The 21,722-nt window shown below is 42.0% G+C and overlaps 1 protein-coding gene across 1 annotated transcript in view; it reads right to left on the bottom strand.

The window, feature by feature from the left end:
* Window positions 1-1,890: 1,890 nt before the first annotated feature.
* Window positions 1,891-21,722, bottom strand: part of hipk3b (homeodomain interacting protein kinase 3b) — a 38,496-nt gene continuing 18,664 nt past the window's right edge. Inside the window, exons 3-16 of the mRNA XM_076726849.1 lie at window positions 17,144-17,267; window positions 12,577-12,696; window positions 11,984-12,070; window positions 11,301-11,485; window positions 11,056-11,215; window positions 9,103-9,226; window positions 8,893-9,014; window positions 8,581-8,705; window positions 8,083-8,250; window positions 7,638-7,970; window positions 7,395-7,541; window positions 7,020-7,279; window positions 5,561-5,700; window positions 1,891-4,710 (exon numbers count right to left, since the gene is read on the bottom strand). Coding sequence (XP_076582964.1) covers window positions 4,240-4,710; window positions 5,561-5,700; window positions 7,020-7,279; window positions 7,395-7,541; window positions 7,638-7,970; window positions 8,083-8,250; window positions 8,581-8,705; window positions 8,893-9,014; window positions 9,103-9,226; window positions 11,056-11,215; window positions 11,301-11,485; window positions 11,984-12,070; window positions 12,577-12,696; window positions 17,144-17,267 — 2,566 coding nt within the window. The 3' untranslated portion in view covers window positions 1,891-4,239. The remainder of the gene's footprint in view (window positions 4,711-5,560; window positions 5,701-7,019; window positions 7,280-7,394; window positions 7,542-7,637; window positions 7,971-8,082; window positions 8,251-8,580; window positions 8,706-8,892; window positions 9,015-9,102; window positions 9,227-11,055; window positions 11,216-11,300; window positions 11,486-11,983; window positions 12,071-12,576; window positions 12,697-17,143; window positions 17,268-21,722) is intronic.

Below are 21,722 nucleotides of genomic sequence, written 5' to 3'. Positions count from 1 at the left end.
ACATCACATCCATAGAGTTAGTTTTCCCAGTCCTCATACTGTAAATATTGCACAGTGCAATTGCTACATGGCAAACTAGTGTAGCACAAAATTTAAAAAAAAAAGAAAAAAAGAAAAAAAAAAAGAGCAAATGAAACAAAAACAAAGCCACAAAAAAATCTACAGGTATTAAAACAGTAACAGTTCAGATTTCATAATCAAGTCTATTTGATGAGCAATCTAAACAGATGATTCCATAACTTGCAGTGTGAATTAACTCTGAAATTTATACAGATGACCAGAAAACTGAAAACAAGAGCTCGAGTAAAACAGACCTCATCAAATCAAATCAAAGAGTTACACAGTAGCACATTTAGACCAATACAGACCCTGAATTAACATCTCTAAAGGATAATACCGCAGCAGAGGATTTCTCTTCTGATATCAAAGTCAGAACTTTAATAGTAGTAATTCTACAAACGACTGTTTTATCTGTCAAATGTCACATGAATCCTCAAAAAAAGGGGGGGAAAAAAAGTTAAACCAAGGTGTCAATCGTGTGGAAAATTAAAAAAAACAGTTTAAAGATTTCTCTCCTCTTGCATCCATTCTTTAACTAACGTGTATGGGAGAGTTATGCAGGCGCATTGCTGGTGAATACCTTTGGAGGAATTAAAACACAGATTACATTTCACATGCTTCTTATTGGGGAACTATTTCAAGCACTAATCTGCCAAGTGCATGCCTTGCCGTCATGGGCTTTCTTTCCCAAAATGATACTGGAGTATGATTAGTGAAGCATACGGGCGAGAAAAAAAAAAAAAAAAAGCCATCAAAAAACATACAACCATATCAACGTCAATGTTTAAACGTGGAGCGTTACACTCGTGACTGACTGTGCAGAGAAAACACAATAATCTCCTCGACAGAGCACTTCCAGAACACAGAACAAACATCCGGATAAGGCCATTCCTGGCTCCTCTGGTTTTTAACACGCCGGTGTTGTCAACCGCGCTCTGGCTACACTCTGCTCAGCCTTAACTCCTGCACGATGGACAAGCTGCTCTGAGCAGACAGCGTCGAGGCAGACAAAGTGAAGCAACTTAGGTGCACATGCAAGGTAATGTAAAGCATGGAGATTATCTAAGAACACTTGGTGGTGCAATGACCGCACAATGTAAAGTATTGCATCTGCTGTTCAGCCAGAGTGACTATCCATAGATTGAGTGTCATATCATTCAAAGTGTATGTGTGTGTGTGTGTGTGTGTGTGTGTTATATTGGTGTGTTATCACAGAAGTCCCTGGAATGACACTGTGATGGAGTCCTAGTTTGTGGGGTTTTTTCATGTGGCCGTTAAAAGACTGTCTACACGGTAATGGACTGTTATTGGATTCTATGCCTTCCTCCTCAAATAAACGGTGAGGAATCACCATCTCGACTTCTCACTTTCTGAATCTCAAGGCACATACGCAGTGCTGCTCACACTGTCTCAATTCCAGTAAGGAACATGCAACAATGGCCACAGTTTTGCATTGACAAAACATTGTTTCAATATGAGACACTCATAAAGGGGAGAGCGATACGAACACAAGGCAGTCTAGAATATCAAACTGTGAAACTGATATTCAAGCCAGATAGAACATTGAACAGTTAAAAGGTTGCAATAAATATTCGTTCAAATCAATTCAACAGTAAAACAAGCTGTAAAACATTCTTTTGGAACAGAAACATTGGGCTAAATTTATTTTTGGACACACAGTCGAATCATCCAAACCCTTACAAGCCTAACTACCTGTATGAGTGCTTAGTGGCGAGTGTGTTTGTGTGTAATTGGTGGAAACGTTACTGTAAGTTTTTCCAATGAAAGCGATGGATTTTTTTTTTTTTTTTTTTTTTTCTCTTTCTGACATCTCACAGTGCTCCTGTAACATACCAAAGAGTACTGGTAGTATACTACAATGAAAAAGTTAAATCAATCCTGCAAGCTACAGCTTTCCATGTGTACAAAACGTCAATATGAAAACATACAAAAAAAAAAAAAATTAAGTTACATCGATACATCATTTATATGCAGTGATGAGCCTGAAAGGTTAATTAGGATAAAATACTGATGCAAAAACACACACCCCGAGAAACAACAAATGCAACTAATGTTCATCATCAGCAATACAGTAGTTACAATGACACTCCAAATATGAACGCAAAACACAAAAATCAAAACCACTTCTATTTCAGATAATTAGGGACCTATACAAAAATAGCAACGCTAGGTTTTAACTCAGAGAAATCACCTAATTTCACAGCTATTGAAGTGGCAATCATCATATAGCAGCTTATCTATGATACATTCAAGAAGAAATGATACGACTTATTAATTGCCCAATAAGCTAGACAAAACCTCGGCCATTTTTTAAATACAATTTTTTTGTTTGTTTTCATTTAACCCCATTCTACAACTACAGTATAACTGAGGTCTATGCAAACAGAATAGCTACCTTGCTCAGGAAATGAATTACAGTCTTTGGTGCTGCACAAGCAACTTCATTTGAAAACAAAAGACAAAAAATGTACACACATAACTAGTAAAATGAACAGAGAAAATGCACACACAGCATATCTACATACATATATATATTTATATATATATTGACTGGTGCTACCATCATATATATATATATATACACACACATATGTATGTATATATCCTCCCTGACGGAATGTATAAAATAAGCAGTTGACACTGATAAGCCTTAAGCCTTTAACAAATGGTATAATGTAAAGGGAAAAGTTAACTTTGTCACACATGCATAAATGAGAGAATTGCACACAATTAACTCACACCTTATCAAGCATCTGTACTAAATAGTCTAGCTCTATAATATATGTCCATATATGTGTGTTTATCAAATACTGCATGGTTTGCTCAGGCTTAGAAGATTCCATACCATGAATTAATTTGCATTTTTTCCTTACCTAATCAAAGCCATGCCCACCACACTTCTAAACATCTAAGAAACAAAGTGAAAACACTCAAAATGAAATACGAAGACGAAAAAGAAAAATAATCAACGACTAATTAGATTGTATTGCAGTTTCATCAAACAGTACAAATACTGTTCGTAATAAGAGTTTCACTAAATACAAAGTGATTATCAAATATTAAGCAATACTCAGTACTTGCACTTTGTACACTAGTTCATTCGGGAAAAGGGAGAATGAAAGAAAAAGAAAATGAACAGTTTTTAATGAAACAGTAAGCATTCGCAACAGCAAAGCATGCTGTTCTTCTTGAAAGAACAGAAAAGTAACTCACTACACACTGAAATATACACTGACTCCAAAAGATAAGCACCGCTATTCGCGATACATCACATCAATGCAGGCTATGCATGGACATATACACATGTGCATATATATACTCACACATAGGATGCATCAACTGATTGGAATTTCAAGTGCTGCAGTCCAGTACATTAATATTCATGTATATAGTCATATATAAGTAGTAACATTAACAACCTCAAATATGTAAGGCACTATGGCTGGGGACAGTTATACAATGCAGCGAGTCTTGTGACACGAACAATAAGAGCAACGTCTATGCATCTTTCCGTTTACATTTTTGCTCATGCAAGACCACATGCAGCGTGAGGAACAACCCTATTTAAATCGGTTAATTGACTTGACATTGCTAACACCAAAAGACACCGAAAAGGTACAAATACTTCAAACGCAGTACAACATACACCGTGGACAACATGTGCATCTGTCGATCTAGAGCTAGAGTAGAGACTGGGATGGCTTTACAAATATGAATGTGTCTTGCACACGTAAGAAGGCAATATAGAAAAATAGCTGGGATCAGGGGTGCAAAGTCCTAACTATTCAACACCACCCCAATTATTTACCTGTTTTGAGGAGTATTCGTAGAAGATCCAATGCAAAGATATATCAAATGTGCAAAACACATTAAGTGTGAGTTTTACTACTCATTCATTCTTTCATTCAGTCATTCATACATTATTTCCTTCTTAATTTTTGCCCAAATCATCTCCACCATTGGAAATCTTTTTTTTTTTCTTTTTTTTTAAAGCTTGAAGTTCAATTACACCCAAGTCTACATGATTGAAAAAATAGCTTGCTTTCTCTGTGGTTGTGCCATGGTTTTGGAAATGAAAACCATGTTTGTGGTTTAAGATAGAATTCGCCCTGCTCACTTAGCCCTCAGGTGGTATGAAGGGTACCTGGGCAGCCATGCTCAGATGTAAGGGTACTGGTTTATTTTGGTGGGGCTGAGGGGGAAACTGGCGTAGGCAGGCGAGGCAATGTAAGAGTGCGGGGGAAAGAGTGGCTTGAATTGGCCCTGGGGGTGCAAGGTGGGGGAGGGCAGCAGCCGGGGGTTGATGCCCACTGTGACCTGATGCACGATGCCCGCCGGGTGGGAGATGCTGTAGGTGGGCTGGAGGACAGGGCGGGAGGCTACAGGGGAAGCCAGGAGGTGGGCCACGGGTGCAGCCGTGACCAGAGGACCAGAAGGGGGGTAGGACAGTAAGGTGGGCTGGGTGTGCGGGTGGCCCCCAAGGTGGGGGTGGGCCCCCGTGGTGTGGTTTGGGCTGCTGTGGGACAGGGTGAATGTGTGCCCATGCATGGTGGGAGGGATATAGGCTTGCGGCCTCCGGTGGGCAAAGTTGCCGTTCCATTCCTGATGGCAGGAACCGAAATGCTGCACCTGAGAGGGAGAAGAAGAATATCTGACTGATCAGACTCGACGTTTTCATTCAGTTTGTCTTTCTTTTACAAGCCACTAGATGCTGCTGTTTTCACATCTTTACTGTGTCTCTCACCAATCATGAACAATCCTGACATCCACCTCCTCATCTGTGTTCAAACTTACAATGTTCTTTTCTTTGTCTTAATGGCAATGCAGTAAAGCTGGCAGTATTACAGTAAAATGCCTTCACATTTGAAGACATGTGGAAATGTTCACCCACCAACTGTGAGTAATCTTGAGCACAGCTGATAGATTTGTTAGTAACAAAAGCTACTGTGGCAGATAAATTAAGTCTCATTTACAGTATGAAGTGTGCTCTTGGCGGCTGCTCTGCTATGAAAAGGAAATATTTGCAATTCAAATGCTCTGCGCTCTTTATCATTCAAATGCACAGTGTGGTCACAACCACTTTAGTCATTTGAGAAACTGGAGCTTTCTGGTACTTTTTGGTTTTGGTACTTATTGACTTTCAAGGGACAGATGCAGGATTCAGTGACTTAGCATGACAATGTTATAACATGGGACTTTCCACAAGCAAACAACTGTGTTTACTGGGACACCACGTCCACACCAGCCTTTCATAGTGATTAAACCTCGCTCGTAGCGGGGGAGTGCTTTTATCCCTGCAATCTCTTTTCTTGTGAAGATGAAACATATTTTGCCATCTTCAATAATCACAAATTCTCTGACCATACAAATGCTTATGCTGCATATTCTGCTTGACTGATGGGGCTGAATGTCCCTCTGCAGCCAGCAGCCCTGTGTGTTTATGTGCTGTTCACATGTACACGTGACTGCTTGTGCTCACCTGCCCAAAGCCTATGGGCTGCTGTTGCTGGGGCTGGAATGCAGGGGTGATCTTCTGCGGCCTGTTGAGGAGGGGAGTGGAGTGGTGATGCTGTCGCCCAGGAATGCCTCGCCCTTTGGACTGGCATGAAGACTCTAAGACTGAGGTGGGAGGTCATGTAAAGAGAGAGATGGACAAACAGAGGTGGAGAGGACATATGTTAATGCAGATAACTTGGTGTCCTGCTATCAATAGCACAAATTAAATAACAGACAAAAACAGATGCAACCAGAGATTGGACCCCACTACAACCGCAGAAATGGCAACATTTATGTCAGGATGTTTTGTAGGCTTGTCAGCTGCGTCTCATCAGTTCCAAACCTTTAAATATAGTGGCATCTGTCCTCTGAATATGATCTAGGTGATTATAAATAGATGTGTTTGGGGGAATCTGGGAGGAGTTGGTAACTAAGCTTGTTCATAGAGCTTTTAGTGGGGTCAGACCATCAGCTATAAATACACCCGGCAGCGCTAGAATAGCAAGCTGTGCCCTTTTATGTGGGGCTTTGGTTGCAATAGTATGAGGGTTGGGGAGGGAGAAGACTGATGATTCTGTCTGATTTTCTCTGAGGATTTAAAGTTAAACCCCCAGCCTATGACCTATGGAGAGGTAGTTCTTAAATGAATGACAGAGACTGTGACGTCCCACTGACCACAGCTGTTACGAAGCCTACATACAGCATGCGTAACTCCTTTTTAACAACTGAAAGAAACATTCATCAAACATTCATTTGTATATGACAGCCAGTATGTTCTCTGGTTGACATGCATGTTTGGAATATTTTATTCAGGATGTTAAACACTTTAGGGGAATTAGGCATGTCTTATAAAGCTTTAAGAAGTGCAAATACACACAGACACATGGGCTCAGATACAGTCTGGAGCCAGAGTAAGGAGTGTTGACAGCAAACAAATATCCACTCCAGAGATCAGAGTAGATACGTCAGGGCACGTCACTCATAATCACCTGTGAGAACCTCTGTGGCCTACAAAAACAGCGTAATCCCAGGCCATGTGACCTGCGGAGCAGACAGCAGCAGTGGTGACTGGATCTTTGAGCTACCATGACCCACTCATGCACTGGCTGGTTGACTGAGTGGATAACACATCAGTGTGTACTTCTGACACAGTGTGCAGAGGTAAAGGCGTCCTGTCACCTGCTTCATTCATATGATGATTTAGAGAGACTAAATAGAGACTAAAATTTGTGCTTTGTTATATACTTAACACCTTGTACAGGGCCCTATGAAATCCAGATTCTATATTATTTTGCACAACTTCCACTATATTCCATGTTTTACACTGGTTTTATTATCAAATTCTGTGATAGCGTCTGTGACATAGAGCCCTATACGTCACCTCACAGTCAGACACTCGACTGTGACTGTGTTCGACTTGTGTATCATATTTCCAGTTCTACCTGTGTTGCCTGGCGTTTCACTGATGATAGCAGGGTTGTTGTTGTTCTGCACCCTCATTGGAGGCACCACAACAGTACGAACAGTTGGCTTGCTGGGCTCTGTCTCTGGAGCAACGCACGCCACACGGGGCTCGCAGTTCTGATTGCTGCCAGCGATGAAGCGTCGCTCTGCAAAGGGACTGTTGCTGTGTCCAGAGGTGTCTGAGGCAGGCGAGCTGTCCACCGTGTCACAACCGCTCTCCTGTTCGTCGTCTGACATACTGCGAAAGGGCAACCAAAGAGTTAGAGATACCGCTTTTGTTTCTGTAGAGCAGCTAATGGAGACACGAGAAAAACATCTGAAAGAGATCTTGTTTGAATCAGTTGCATTGATACCTGTTGGGGTGTTTGCAGGGTGAGGTGCTGGACTGGGCTGAGGCTGAAGAGCTGGTGCTGAGTGTACTGTCTGGACTGCTGAGTGAGCAGACTCTCTCCATACTGACAGTGCTCTGACACGCCTCACAATCTGCACTACCCTTACACCTGTGTGCAGAGAGACCAATGAAATGAGGCCCAAATGTTTTAGAACCAATTTAGAGATACAGGATAGTTAGACAGAACCCGGTGGTCAGTACTCACTCGCCCATCGAGTGTCTTTGTGCTCTTTCCTCTTCGTCGCTGCTGATACTGATGACGCTGACGGTTGGGCTGGCGAGGTCAGAGATCACCATGGCCTGCCGCTGCTCCTGCGAAATTGAAAGCTCCTCACAATCTGGCTCCACTTTACAGCAGTTCTCCTCATCATCCTCCTCCACCTGCTCGGTTCCTTGCTCTTCTCCATCAGTTCGCCCTGCCTCTGGGCACCTGGCCGCCTCCTCTTCTACCTCCTGCACATTCTTTGCTATATCGGCCATCTTTGGGGACTGGCATGCTAAATTTTGGATGTTTGTGTTTTGGGAGAAGTTGCTGCCCCTATTGAAAAAAAAAATAAGTCACTTTCAGGGTGAGAGAACACCTTTCAGGATATGAATATCTGTTTTATGTGTTTTAGTTTGGAGAGGCAAAACCAACATGCCCTATGTACCTGTTTGCACAAGGCTTGGCTCTCTTGTTGGCAGCTGGCTGTGGCCACACCACATGTGCAATGCCTATGTTGATTGGCTGGTGGGTGGACATGGTCATTTGGTTGGTTAAGAATGGCTGAGGATGTGCAATCATGGAGCTGTAATGATTACCATGGGGACGCACTTTCCTGCATTAAGAAAACAGAACATTGCAAATTGAGCCAAGAGCCTTTAGCACCATTACTGACAAAATGGTCTGTCTCTGGTCCCAAAGGACATGTATGACTCATCGATCATTAGCATTCAGGGGAGCAAGTGTGCTGTATCAGAGCAGTACAGCCATTCCCAAGGGTGTGCGCATAGCAACACAAAGGTAATACAGCACTAATAAATACTGCTTTCTATAATAAAACAATATATTGTAACTATAAGGAGCATATACACAGAAAAGACACAGTTAGTGTATCAAAAAGATATTGTGCTGCAACCCCCCTGAAACAGACAAAGAAAATGCTTACCCCCAGTCACCCATTCTCTGTGAGCCCGCCACAGTGTCAGACGCCAAAGTGGTTGGTGGTGGGGGCACCGATGTCACCTGCTGCCAGGCGGGCACCAAGATCTGCTGTGCACGGTTGGACCAGGCCTGTTGAAGTACAGACAAGCAAAGCAGTTACATCCAGTGACTGTCCTCTCAGTGTTGGTTTCATCAGCTTGCAGATCAAAAACATTTCACTGATCTATGCTTACTGATGGACCAGACATTTCCCTCCATCTCAGCATATGATCTCTGACCTCTATTGCCATCATTCCCATTCTTGCTACACCCTTACCTGTGTGATGACTCCAGGTCTGATTTGTATAGGCTGGATGGGTGTTGCTTGAGTGACCAGAGGCACAGAAGCCTCCATTCGAACAGAGTAGCCTGCTGGTTTAGCGGTGTTGGTGGGGATTCCTGCAGGGACAATGGACAGGAAAATGTTTGACTTTGAGATATTAGTCTAACCACCAGAACAAGAGAACTAAAGATGTACACATCCTACCTTGGATGGTTGGGGGACACAGAATGAGTGCCTGCTGAAATGAATCGTTGCATCCAAACTGGCCACTTCCTGTCTGCAGTGGTATTCTGGGGTGCATCACTGATGGGGCTGATGGCGCTAACCCCTAACAAAAAAAAGAAAGAAAGAGAGAAAAAGGAATATGACTGGACTTTTCTGTCTTATCAGAATGGTCAACAGTAGCATTAACTAGCCAGTAGATGGCGACATCGCTGTCAGGAGCAGTCTGTTTTTCAGACAGGGCCCAGGAGAGATATCAGGGTTAGTCAGGTAACTTTGGGCATATCGCTGGTGTTTCAGAAGTGAGATGGTTGCTCACTTCGCTGGTAGATCACCATTGTAACTACAACACATGGCTAACCCACTTCAGAAGAAGTTCAAGGTACTGAATCAAAAAGTATTCAAGGCCCACTTGCTTACGAATCAACAACCTGCAAAAATGAAGTCACCACCCTTTCAGAATTCCAGTAGGCAAAGAACATGATTTAAAGTGCATTGATCAATACTTTCATCTCATTAAATTTCTGTTTTTGCTCTGCTGATCAGTTGATCAGCAAATCTTGGGCTGATCTTCATGAGACCAATTTAATTAAGGTTACATTTTCTTCAAAGCAAGATAACTTAAAGGTCGTCAAACAGTGTTGAACATACTCTTTGAGACAAGCTTGAGCAATAAACAAAGAACAGTCAAGCATGTGCCTCTGCTTCACTGCTCACGCTGCTCTCGTGCCTGGCTATAATCACATTTATCGAATAAAGAGAACTAGGCTTATATTGTTCTGCTGTCGCTCCCGCATGTAGCCCGACCCCCGCACACATGATAGTAAACACAAAGCAGCCTTTCAGATGAAAATACTAAAAAAGCCACAACATTTTCCTGTAAAATTCTCCCGAACAAGAAACACTGACCATTTACCATCCTCCTCCACAGAAACAGAGGCTATTGCTGAGCATTTTTGTTGTGCAAGGAATGTGAAGTTTCAATGCTGAATAGTAATGAGAGAACCTTCTGATTTCATCCTGATGAAACACATATCTAGACACCATTATAGTGTCTTACAAGTAATGTTTGGTCATCTTTTCATGTTTTATCCTCTGTATAATGGCTTTTGAGATGTTTTGCATTACAAAGATCCAACGTGAAAAAAAAAGGTCAGCTCCTGTTTTCTCCTCAGCAACAACACTGATTTGCACTGTTGCCATGACCTCAGAAACATGACGTGATTTTGTTGCCATGACAGCAGTGCTGAGACGCAGCAAGATGGGCCAGTCAGCATACATGAAGCTAATAACGGCGAGGAAATTGTCTTCATGATCGGTCTTCACAGCAGCAGATGAACAGAACACACTGCATGTCAGTTTCCCAGACCATCTGTGATTATTCCATCACTCACATGTTGTGATGTTTTGTTTTGTTTTTTCAATTCTCCTTTCAGGAAACAAAAAGGTAAAGCACGTAGTTACAACTACAATTCCAAAAGAGTATAAAAGTGTGAAAAGGAAATAAAAACTGATTACAATCATTTCCAAACAAACTGTGTTTACCAACAACAGGTTTATGAAGTGTTCCTGTGCTCATTGATTAATATTTATCCAATCACATGTTCACAAAGTGGTGAACCTTGCTCCATCCTCGCTTGTGAACGACTGAGTCTTTCCAGGATGCCTCTTTCATACCCAATCGTGATACTATCACCTGTTACCAATGAGCCTGTTTACCTGTGGAATGTTCCAAACAGGTGTTTTTATGATCACACTCTGTTCTGTTTTTGTTTTACACAGCATCTCAACTTCTTTTTAAACTTATTAGCTGGTTGGTTCTTTTGTTTTAATTCCTGCATGATTGATGATTACAGCGTGTAAATGTAATAAAACTCCCTCTGTACACTGACAGACATGGCAGTTCATGAGGCATACACATCCTGAGCGACTTACTTGAGTGTGGACACCTGTCATCTTGCTGAATGGGTGGTTGATGGAGGCAGCAGTAGTTGTGGTCACAGGTCTGACAAAAGGACCTTTATTTCTGTTGGCCGCCTCATACGCACTGGGACGAGCCCAGCAAACATCCATGATATGGAAACATGACTTCACACTACAGGCAGAGGAGTGACATGGAGAGTTACGTAGGAAGATCAAAATGACGACATGTCTGACAATCTGAGGCAAAAAGGACTCACTGGTTGCTATGGGGGAAGTCGAGCAGGTGTTGCATTGTCACAAAGGGGTGGCTGAGAGCTTCGGCGGGGGCAATCCTCTCTTCTGCATCGATCAACAACATCTTCTTCAGCAGGCCCACAAACTCTCTACGGTCTGCCTTCTCTGCTAGCAAGTCACTTCCTTCCAGATTCATCACCAAGTTCACCTGGATTACAAACATTTTACTGTTAAAACAACTGGTCAAAATAACGGTTCAAATCCAGAGTAACGTATTCAAAGAAAAGAGTCATGTGAAATGAGAACTGTTACATTAAGGTACACTCTTTGTATTATGAATCAATGGATTTTTTTAATATGTCACACATTTCCTAAGAATGATACAACAGTTAGTCATGAAGATGAACTTGTAAGAATCTCCTCTGACTTACAGAAGTACAGCCCTGAAAAAGCACTAATAGCTGTTTGGGGAATTTCCACCTGTGGTCTGTCTCTACAGTGATAGTGAGTGAAACCTGAACTTCGATTTTAGAAAATTTGGGTGTAGCATTTTACTGAAGGGAAGTCAAGCGTAGAGGCGCTCTTTTCCAAGTAATAAGCCGCGCGTGCTCTGCTCTGCTTGTACAGCATGTACTTCCTCTGGTAAAGATCTAGTCGCCGACATCTTCTAAACATCTGATGTTGTGGTCCGAGCAGCTCAACGTACGTGCGCTATGTCATCCAAACAGCTGAAGATGTACTTCCTTGCTTCCTTTGATTTCATTCCCGTCTCGGTCTCATGCTCATCTGTTGACTACAGAAAAAGAATGGATTTAGTGGGGACATAAAAACTGAATTCAGTGAAGTAGTTGCTGTTCTCATTTTGTTATGATTTTAATAGTTTATGTTCCAATAAACTACTTCAAGCTGATTAAAAAAAACCTGCATAATCACATCTTACATTCCAAAGTAGAGAAGCATGTTGGGCACCGATGACTCAAAATGTACTGCCTCTGTGAGTAAAGTGGAACTCCCAGCTGATTCACGGTGTGTGAGGCAAAGTGACTCGCAGACTGAGAGTATGTATAATGTTTTCTCTGACTTAATCTTGAACAAGACTTTATCTTAACAGTTAGTCCTTCTGTGCATGCTTTGGCTCATTTCTGGAAAGCCACCGTTGCACCTATATTAGGTTGGAGCAGACCTACCATTTTTACCACTGGCCTTTAGTGAAGCAAAGCAAAGGTAGAGGTCGGTCGTTTTGAATAGGTGGTAATAAGCAAATTTACAATGATTTTCAGGTGTGTAAATGCTCCTCACCTTTAGTCTCCATGCTGCATACGGTGAGTCAGACTCTCTGCAAAAGAACCGTGCTGTCTTTGTCCCTGCATTCAACAAATGTTCTCCTGGCAAACCTTGTGTCTGAGAAATGTAGCGAATCTGTTGGACATCAGGAGGGAAGGGAGGGAGAAAGGAGAATATGAACAGAAGAAGAAATAAATCTTGCTGTGAAAGAAAAAGACAATTCTCAGTGGTTAAAGGTTGACTATAAAAGCTCTAATGCTCTTTTATATTAAACTATCAAGGTTTATCTTCATTCTAAACATATCACATCAGCAGTGACGGCTGTTATTGTTAATTTATCCATCATCCGCAGTCTGTCCAAAACCAACACATCAACAGAGCTTCTTACACTGACACATTCTTTTAGGTACTAATAATTTACAAGGTCAGTCACAGAGATGTCACTCTATCAAGTCCCTCATAGTTTGAGTTACTGTGTGGATATATACAGTTCATAGAAGGGACAGCTGCAGAGACCATGAACATGACACATTCCTGAGAAATGGCTAGACCCAAATAAGACCCCTGTACCGAGTGCAGCTTGTGTTTATGATCTCTGGAAGGTGTCAGGGTCTTTTCATGTATACTCTGATAACAAGGTTCCTATGGTCTCAATGCCAGTGCTTTGCTGCATAATGATGCTTGTCAGTGAGATGCTGCGTAGCAAGAGAGCCACACAGGTTTGTAAGAGGAGACCATTGAGAAGCCTGGCTGACGTCAATCACACCCAAGTGTAAAGGACAAGAACCATTAGAGATTCAGCGCTGCTGGGAAGCTAAGAGAGAGCAAAGAGCCACACATTTGGAGAACAGTCAGGATCATGAAGAAGTGTGAGTTTGTGAGTGAGTTCCATGAGGCACCTCACATCTAAAAGTGAACTACAGAGGCTGAAAATGTTTTTGTTGGAAGCACCTCGTGTTGCTCGTTATGTTGCCCTCCCTGGCCAATGTGGCTGTGTGGGTGGCATCTATGTCTATATCACGAGATTTAGATGTGACAGTGGAGATCCACTTGTTTATATCAAGACATACTAACATCCAAGTAATAAAATGCACTGTGTCCCTGACCATTTCTCCTTTTTAGAGTTGCTTTCCTTTAGTCATATTCCCATGACATGCTGATTTACGTCAACCAAAATCAAATTTTCCGTCTTTCATCTCATTCATGACTATTCATAACATAGCCAAGGATTACTGAAACTACCATTTTCAACAAATTTAACTGTGGAAGTACACTAAATTCCTCTCCTTTCGTGTCCATAATAAAGCTGCGTTGTAGTTCAGCAACATCACGTAAACAGCAACAGACATAAAAACACAACACAGTCAGTGTGTGTGGGTGGGAAAATTCTTGTGACGGGAAAACCCTTATTTTTCCTGGAAGACGTGTCTGCAGAGATCTCACAAACCAGTGAGATCACTGGTGCAAAGCTACTGCTTCACTAAATAACTATCTAGCGAGCCTGGGGCTGTTGTAGAGCAGACAGGAAGCACAGGCAGCATTTATTTGACGGCAGTCCATAAGAACAATACAGACTATGCAAGACGCATTTCAATGATATCCTCTCCACAATAAATAAAAGTACATCTCATCTTAGGATAATGTACCCACACCCTCATGCCTACTCGCTGTACAATGAATCTCTTCCACATTTGACATTGGGGTACAATTTGTACCATCTTCTAGAACAGTCCTTTCGGGACTTTAACCTCTACTAACCCACATCCTTTCTGCTTCTAGTGACCCTGCCTACATCCTCTTATTCTTACAGATCCTCCAGGTTGCTGGCTGGGCTGAGCACCAAAGAAAAGAAAAAAACAAAATCAGCAAGCACACATTAGTTTGTTCTCTGCAATAGCGTGCACTGACCCTCATGGTTGTACCACTTTCATGGTGCCTCAGACAACACGAGACTGAGCGTTTAAAGAAAACACAAAGAAAGATAAAACAAACATATGGGGAAGGGAGTCATATCCAAGACTAGAGCTCCAGGGCTAATCTTAGACGCTCATAATGAGACACTGGCTGAATCGTGAGGTTTGTCACATCAAAGAGGTGAGCAGCCTCTTGCTTCACCAGTGAAGTAAAAGATGGTGCAACTGTGGGATGAGGTAAGAAGAGAGGAGAGGAAGAGGGGAGGAAGGGAGGAGGAGGAGCCAGAGTTATAAATATAATATGCTGTGAGGCATGGAACAAGACCCCTTGCAGAAAGATAAGAAGAAAAGGGGGAAGACGGGGGTGGCAGCGGCTCAGTCAGCTCCAGCCAGATGACTCTGTGGCCCCTGAATGACACTTCATAGCAGCAGTCACCTGCCTAGCTGTTTACTGACATACAGTCAATTGGTTATTTATTTTAGGTGATAAAAATTTAGAAGCTTTTTATTGTCAAGTTCCGCGCACAGGGAGTTAAAATTTATAATCATCCGTGTCTTCAACCTTCAACCTTCACTGTCTGTTCACCAACCATCAGAGAAGTTTAAGTTTGTGTAATGAATGACAATAATATTTGATATAATATTAATTGTCAGTGTATGCATCATACTTTAACCTTCCAGAAAGCACCAGAAACCAAAGTAATTTTTTTTTTTTTTTTTTTTTTTTTGTCCAATGCTCTTGCACTTGCTGGTTTTCCCATTTACTGGGTAATTCCATGACCAAATGGACAACTCTGCATGTCAGTGGGCAGGCTTGGCCAAGAGAGACAGTGTTTCCTATGTGGGGTAGGTGTTCAGTCACAGAAGAAAAAAAAATCGTAGCGATTCTGTCTATTTCTCAAAGGCACAGGGACAAGAAGAGGGATACTCAAGGATGCATTTCCAACTTACTACAAAACCATTCTGCTAAAAACGGGGCAGGATGGTAAGTTCAGTCATTCAGCAGACAGCAGACAGTAACATGAGTGGTGCAAAATTCAACAACCTGAAATCAAAAGTGATGACCCTCTGCAACAATTCCAGTGTTTACACTATATTTCAATTCAAATCCAGTCACCGATTTACATACAGTAGGTTCTGATCTCTATCTGATACACACCACATTCCACAGGTTCCTTCTCACCTGTTATCTAGCTTTTTATTTTGTCTCTCATGCTTCCTATTTATGCCAACTTTATCCCATCTACCGTCATCATCCCGTCAGCTCCAAGCAGTCCCTTGCTAAATCGAGGAGGCTCCCCCCAGCTATCTCTAAAGCAGCTTTGTGACATGCTGACTGGCTCCAGCAAAAACAGATTCATCATATTTAGACTGGTGGTGCAGCACTCCAGTAAAATCTCTTTCGGAGGTGTTGGGTTATCTCTCCTGTCTCAGTCCTGGGGAGAGTGAAAAATGATGCCGGGCCATAAAAACACTTTGGTATGAATGCAATGTGCAGTGGGGCTGAGTGCTGCTTGGGACAGAGCAGGATATGACTGAGGCTCTGTTGGCAGGCTTTGACTAGATAGGGCTCTGGGGCAGGAGGAAGCAGCTCAGTATAAGTCCAGATCAGTCTAGTCCTGGGAAGATACTGTCAGGGCTCCACTGGGAGGGGCAGACATCCAACAGCTCCTAATAGACATACCATCAATCACAAGAACATGCCTTTCTGCTCACTGTCACAGATGCCAGCTGATACAATCCTCAGGATAGGTACGTCAACAAGGAGGCAGTAAATACTGCACTAATTTGGTACTGTAAGGCACTTGAGCCCTCAGTCTCTTCCTCCATTCAGACAATGCATCACAGACTTTCTTTCCATGTGTAATCATACACAAAAGATTCTTTGCCTGAACCTCAAAAGTTTCCTATCCCTCCTATCCTTGCCATCCTCCTACAGAAAATCCTGTCAGTACCACTAAGAGGGCATTAGGCCTAGATCTCACACTGATTAAAATAACAGATTTTCCTGTACACGCAGCGATAATGTTGCATTCTTGTCCTCGCTTCAGGCCATCTGTCCTTAACTCTGTTGCTAAATGCTCCTGTCTGCCTTTTAAGCCTCTGTCAACACGTCTTTTGGGAGATTTAGATTAAAGTGGCTATGGATCACATATCCAGTAAACTTAAACGGTGGGAGCCATGTCTGAGTCAGTAACCTGGAGGCAAGCCTATAATAGAAAGTTTCATTGAATACAAACTCAAAAACAAACACACTGAACCCACTCCTCTGTGGGTGCCTTGATTGGAAATCATAGGGGATAACGGAAAAAGTAGAAGAAAACGAAGAAAAGAGGGACAAAGAGGAGAACAGGAAAATAACTGGTTGGATGGAAACAGAGGGTGTAACGCTACCTAGACAGCCACATGGGCAGTGTTAGGATGAGTGGAAGGGTGGGGGGGTAGGGGCTTGAACTATGGGAGGAACGACTGCAGAGAGGGTAAACCTTTCCATGTGGAGATGGTGCAGAAAGGAGAGATTGAGTCATAGAATTTGAAAGTAGAAAACAGAGATGCTGGAATAAGAAAGAAGAGGAAAGGGGAAAGAGGGGAGAAATTTCCCCCAGAAAAATAATGAGCCAAGAGCCAATGGCAGCTAAAAAGTGAGTGGTGAGAAGATGGTTGTTTACCTGGTCATACTCCAGGGCCCCGGGGTATAGGGGCCAGCCCAGAAAAAGTTCAGCTATCACACAGCCTAGGGACCACATGTCTATGGCTTCACAAAACGGCAATCCCAAAATAATCTCTGGAGCCCTGTGAACAGAGAAAACACACATCTATTAGTCTAAGGTCACACAACGATAACATGTAATGTTAAAACATGAAATGATGACATGCTAATGCTGCATATAAATATAAACTTATAAAGCATCCACTAAACAATGAAAATGTCAGTGAGATAACAGTGTTAGAAATAAGCTTTTTCTTCCACCAGCCAAAGTGGTTGTGCATTCTAAATTTTCAATTCAAAATTCTGAATACTCACCATTTTGTAATTGTACTTTGTGTGTAACTAACTGTTGAGTAACGTTTGTCGATGCCTGAGTCAACCAGTCAAGTTGCATTTGCATCAATTTCTGTCCAGACTCTTAAAATACATGCAGAGAAGACTTTGAAGGAAATTAATAAAAGGTACAAGTGTATTTTTTGGTGAAATAAAAGTTATCACTATATTGACATGCAAGATTCCAATGGATAACTTCCACTATTCCATAGACTTTTACAGAAGAGAACAGAGAACTGAGAGAGAACTTCGTCACTTGATGCAACCCTGGAGATAGCAGATAAGAACATAAAGTTCTTTAATACATAATATGAAGAACTTATCTTTCATTACCAATCTGCTCCGGAAAACAGATTTGTGTGTTGTAGCTCTCAAATTTTTGACATGTAATGCATTTAATTGTTTACATAAAAGCTACACAGTCTGTGGAGCTTTTTGGCTCCGTAGACTGACAGACTTGAGCAATTAAATATCCATTATTATTAATGTCATGGAATTCCTGTTGATGGCCAGTCAGATGGGAATGTGTGATCCACGTGTAACCGGGCCAAGTGACTTGTAAGCCAGTGTTGTGTGTGCACTTGAGTCGCCGACCATCAGGAGGCTGAGTCAGTGGGTTAGCAGGTCAGCCAGGCCGGGATCAGACCTTCAACAGGCTGACGCAGGCCTGTCAGCACCAATACAGGTAAGACATGCTGACAACTGTCAAGAACTCTGTGTTTAGGACACACCACAAAGCCTGTAAACTGTGCACTGACAGCATGATGTAGGCTGAGCTCTTTTCTCTGATACAAGTCTTTCAGTGCAAAAAAGGCGTCCAAGCTCAAGATCAACAACGCGCTTTGTCTATTTACCAGGATACACACTCATTCAACAAGTCAGGACACTGGCTTTGAGGAAGAGTGACAATAAGATGATGTAAAAAAATAATGATGATGTAAACTGGCTAAAATGATAAGGAATATATGTTGAAATTAATTTCCTAACATCCCTTATTTTATGCAACTACAGGGAGGGGAGATAATTTAATGTTATCATTTGTTTCCATCTAAATTTTACCTATATTAAAATCTAAAATGACTTTAGAGGGAAACTTGAGTGACCGAGGGATATCATTTCACTTCCGTTCAGCATATATACAAGATAAACCCTGTACAAAACATTTACCAACACGAAAAAATCCAGAGGATTGAAATAATCTAAAGAACGATAAGGATGGGATTCCAACACAATTAGCTCCAGTGACATCCTAAGATTGTGTCTCAGACAGCTGGACATACCATCTAAGGCAATCCGGCTCTTTCATACTGAACGCATCTACAGGGATCCAGCAAACTACAACTCCATGACGTCTTTAAAACCATATGGGACTGACTGGTGTCGGACATATGGCTAGCAACAGCAAACTTAAGACCTGCTAAAATAAGTTTTAGACAAATTTATCACATGGTCAAAACAAATGGCCGCAACAGCTGGTGCAATAAGCAACATAGCATCAGAAAACCAACCAGGCAGTTAAGCCAGCGATTTCAGCCTCACAGGCATGTCCTATTTATAAGGAACAAGTTTTCCCTAGAGGAGTCAGAGAGAGATGCTACATATCAACAGAACCATACATTCATCAGGACACAAGGCTAATATAAGGATACACAGTAAGGGTGATCAGTACATTTGAGCAGCACTATGAGGCATCTTCAGGCTGGACTACCCTGTAACTAGAAACTCACCCCGTGCAACAACCAATACACAAGCCCATCAACAGCTCCTATTCAACTTCTGAGCTACAACTTACCAGCTGTCAATTCAAGATGTGTTGGACAAGAGCTTCTGCACTCGCCTCAATCTGCTTTTATTAACAACTCTTCCATATTTCTTGCAAACAATAGTTAATATGACAAAACAATCCATGATTAAGGCCTTGTCACAGATACAGTATTCTACCCATGTGGCACATGTTAGCAAGGGGGGCTGCCCATTTAATCTCTTACAGCCTATAAAACATTTTTAAGATTGCCTTGGGCTGCCTCCAAAATCTAACAGCCTGGAAGAAACACATCAAACAAAAATAACGACGCCAGCTTAGGTAGTCACAAAATCAAAACCTGAAACAGCTGTATTTTCAGGAAAATAATTAAGGGGATAGAACCTTCAGGGGCCACCTTCTGTTCAGCCTTGCCCTTTGTTTATTATTTTGTCAGATTCCACAAAAGATTATGCAAAGTGCTTCTGGGTACACAGAAGACACAGAAGAAGATGTGATTTTCTTTATATCCTTTTGTTCTTACCTTTCCCTGCTGAAGGCACAATAGCAGTGCAACATGTAAAATCACAGAGTGAAATAAAGAGAGCCAAATAGAAAACAGGTTTCTCTCCTTTGGTTTTGGGGGGTAGAGAATGAGTGGATGTTGCCATGGTTGCACCGCTCTGTCCTAATCAACGCAACTCAAGCCTCACCGCCCTCCTGTGAAACCAAATCTATTTTCCATCCTTAGGATATGACGTACAAGCTGAGGGGCCATTGAATGCAAGATGAGCAGAAGCCTCGTGACTGTTCACTAACACGTGCAAGAGCTTCAGAGGAAACACACAGGTTCAACAAAAAGAGGAGCAAGGTGATGGGCCAGTATCCTGCCTTTTGCCAAGTGTTTGTATAGACTACTGCTCCATGAAGCACTTAACAGGAATAAGTGGTTATGGGCAAAGAACGAAAGAGTGTACCTGAACAAGAACAAACTCCTAGGTGACAGCAAAATACATGTGGGCAATACCTTTACATTAGGGATGTCAACAAATATTCTGAATTGGAATACAAACTTCAACAGTAAAAAAAGAAAAAAATCCAGACATTTGATTTTGAAAATTATAATTCCATTCCACCATGGGGGGTGGGGATGAGATGTCAAGCTGACACGAGCAAATAAAACAGTACAGGACTTATTCTATGTGCTTATTTTGTAATATGTTGCTATGCACTTCTTTTAATAAACATGTTTATGTGGAAATAGTATACGAGTAGTATGACTCATTGTATGGGTTTGCCATCATGGGCATAATGTGCAAAAATGGATGTTCATATGGTTCAAACCTGTCTGTGGTTTTTATAGGACGCATAATCGTACATCACGTCTGGACAATTTTGACAGCCCTACTGTACACAAGCACCTTTTCGATAAATTGTGGGATAAAATAAGGTTTAAAATGCAGACAAAACTGCAATTATCATATTCAATGACCTGATGCCGCATAGCTACACCTACACAGGCAGCGAGTCATCCACAACAAACTTGAGTTTTATGGCTAAGCAAAACATGTGGGTACAGTTTCCACAGATACAGAATGGCTCAATATGGAGGCAAAGTAACGGCAAGTGGTGTACATAGTGCATGACTGTTTGATCTAAAATGAACAAAATAATAATACTGTACTGCATATTTGATGAGATGGAGTAAATTATGAACATGATGGATGTTTGCCTGTGCACGCTATATATCCGGTTTATTATGGACTTCTCTCTCCTCTCTCTCAAATTTAGTTATCTTATGCAACAACTAGGTGTGCATTAACATCATTAAGTTTTTACCATCCATTAAAGCCATTCAATCTGCCTCTAATGTGCTGCAAACACATTAATCAGCCACAACAGTAAAACCACTGGCAGTTGACCAACACTGATCACCTCATTACAATGTAATGTTATGCTGTGAAACCTTGGGTCCTGAAATCATGTGGATGCCACCCTGACACGCACCACCCAAACATTGCTGTAGACCAAGTACACCCTCCCCAGTGACAGCGGCCTCCCCCAGCAGGACAATGCACCCAAAGATTTCAAGGTGTTGACCTGGCCCCCAGATTCCCCTGATCCCCTGACAGAACATCTGCGGTGCATGCTGGAACCAGTCCAATGCAAGGAAGCCCCACCTTGCGACCCACAGGACCCGAAGGATCTGCCACCAATGTCCTGGTGCCAGACACCACAGGACACTCTCAGGATGGGTCACAACTATTTTGGTGACACAAGGGAGGCCTACACAATGTTAGGCAGGTGGTATTAAAGTGCCTGATGGCTGTCTATCGTTGCACAAAAGCTGAACATGTTTTTTTCAGTTACAAGACAAAAGGCTGCATATCAGGTCTGCTGACTGTTACTACTGTGCAGTTCAAAGGTTGAAAATGAATGACTGGGTGAGACATGAGCTGTCTAC

This window comes from Chaetodon auriga, chromosome 1 (assembly GCF_051107435.1).
Source record: "Chaetodon auriga isolate fChaAug3 chromosome 1, fChaAug3.hap1, whole genome shotgun sequence".
NCBI lineage: Eukaryota > Metazoa > Chordata > Actinopteri > Chaetodontiformes > Chaetodontidae > Chaetodon > Chaetodon auriga.
Note: the sequence above shows the minus strand (reverse complement) of the source record. Positions and strands in the feature narration are given on the sequence as shown.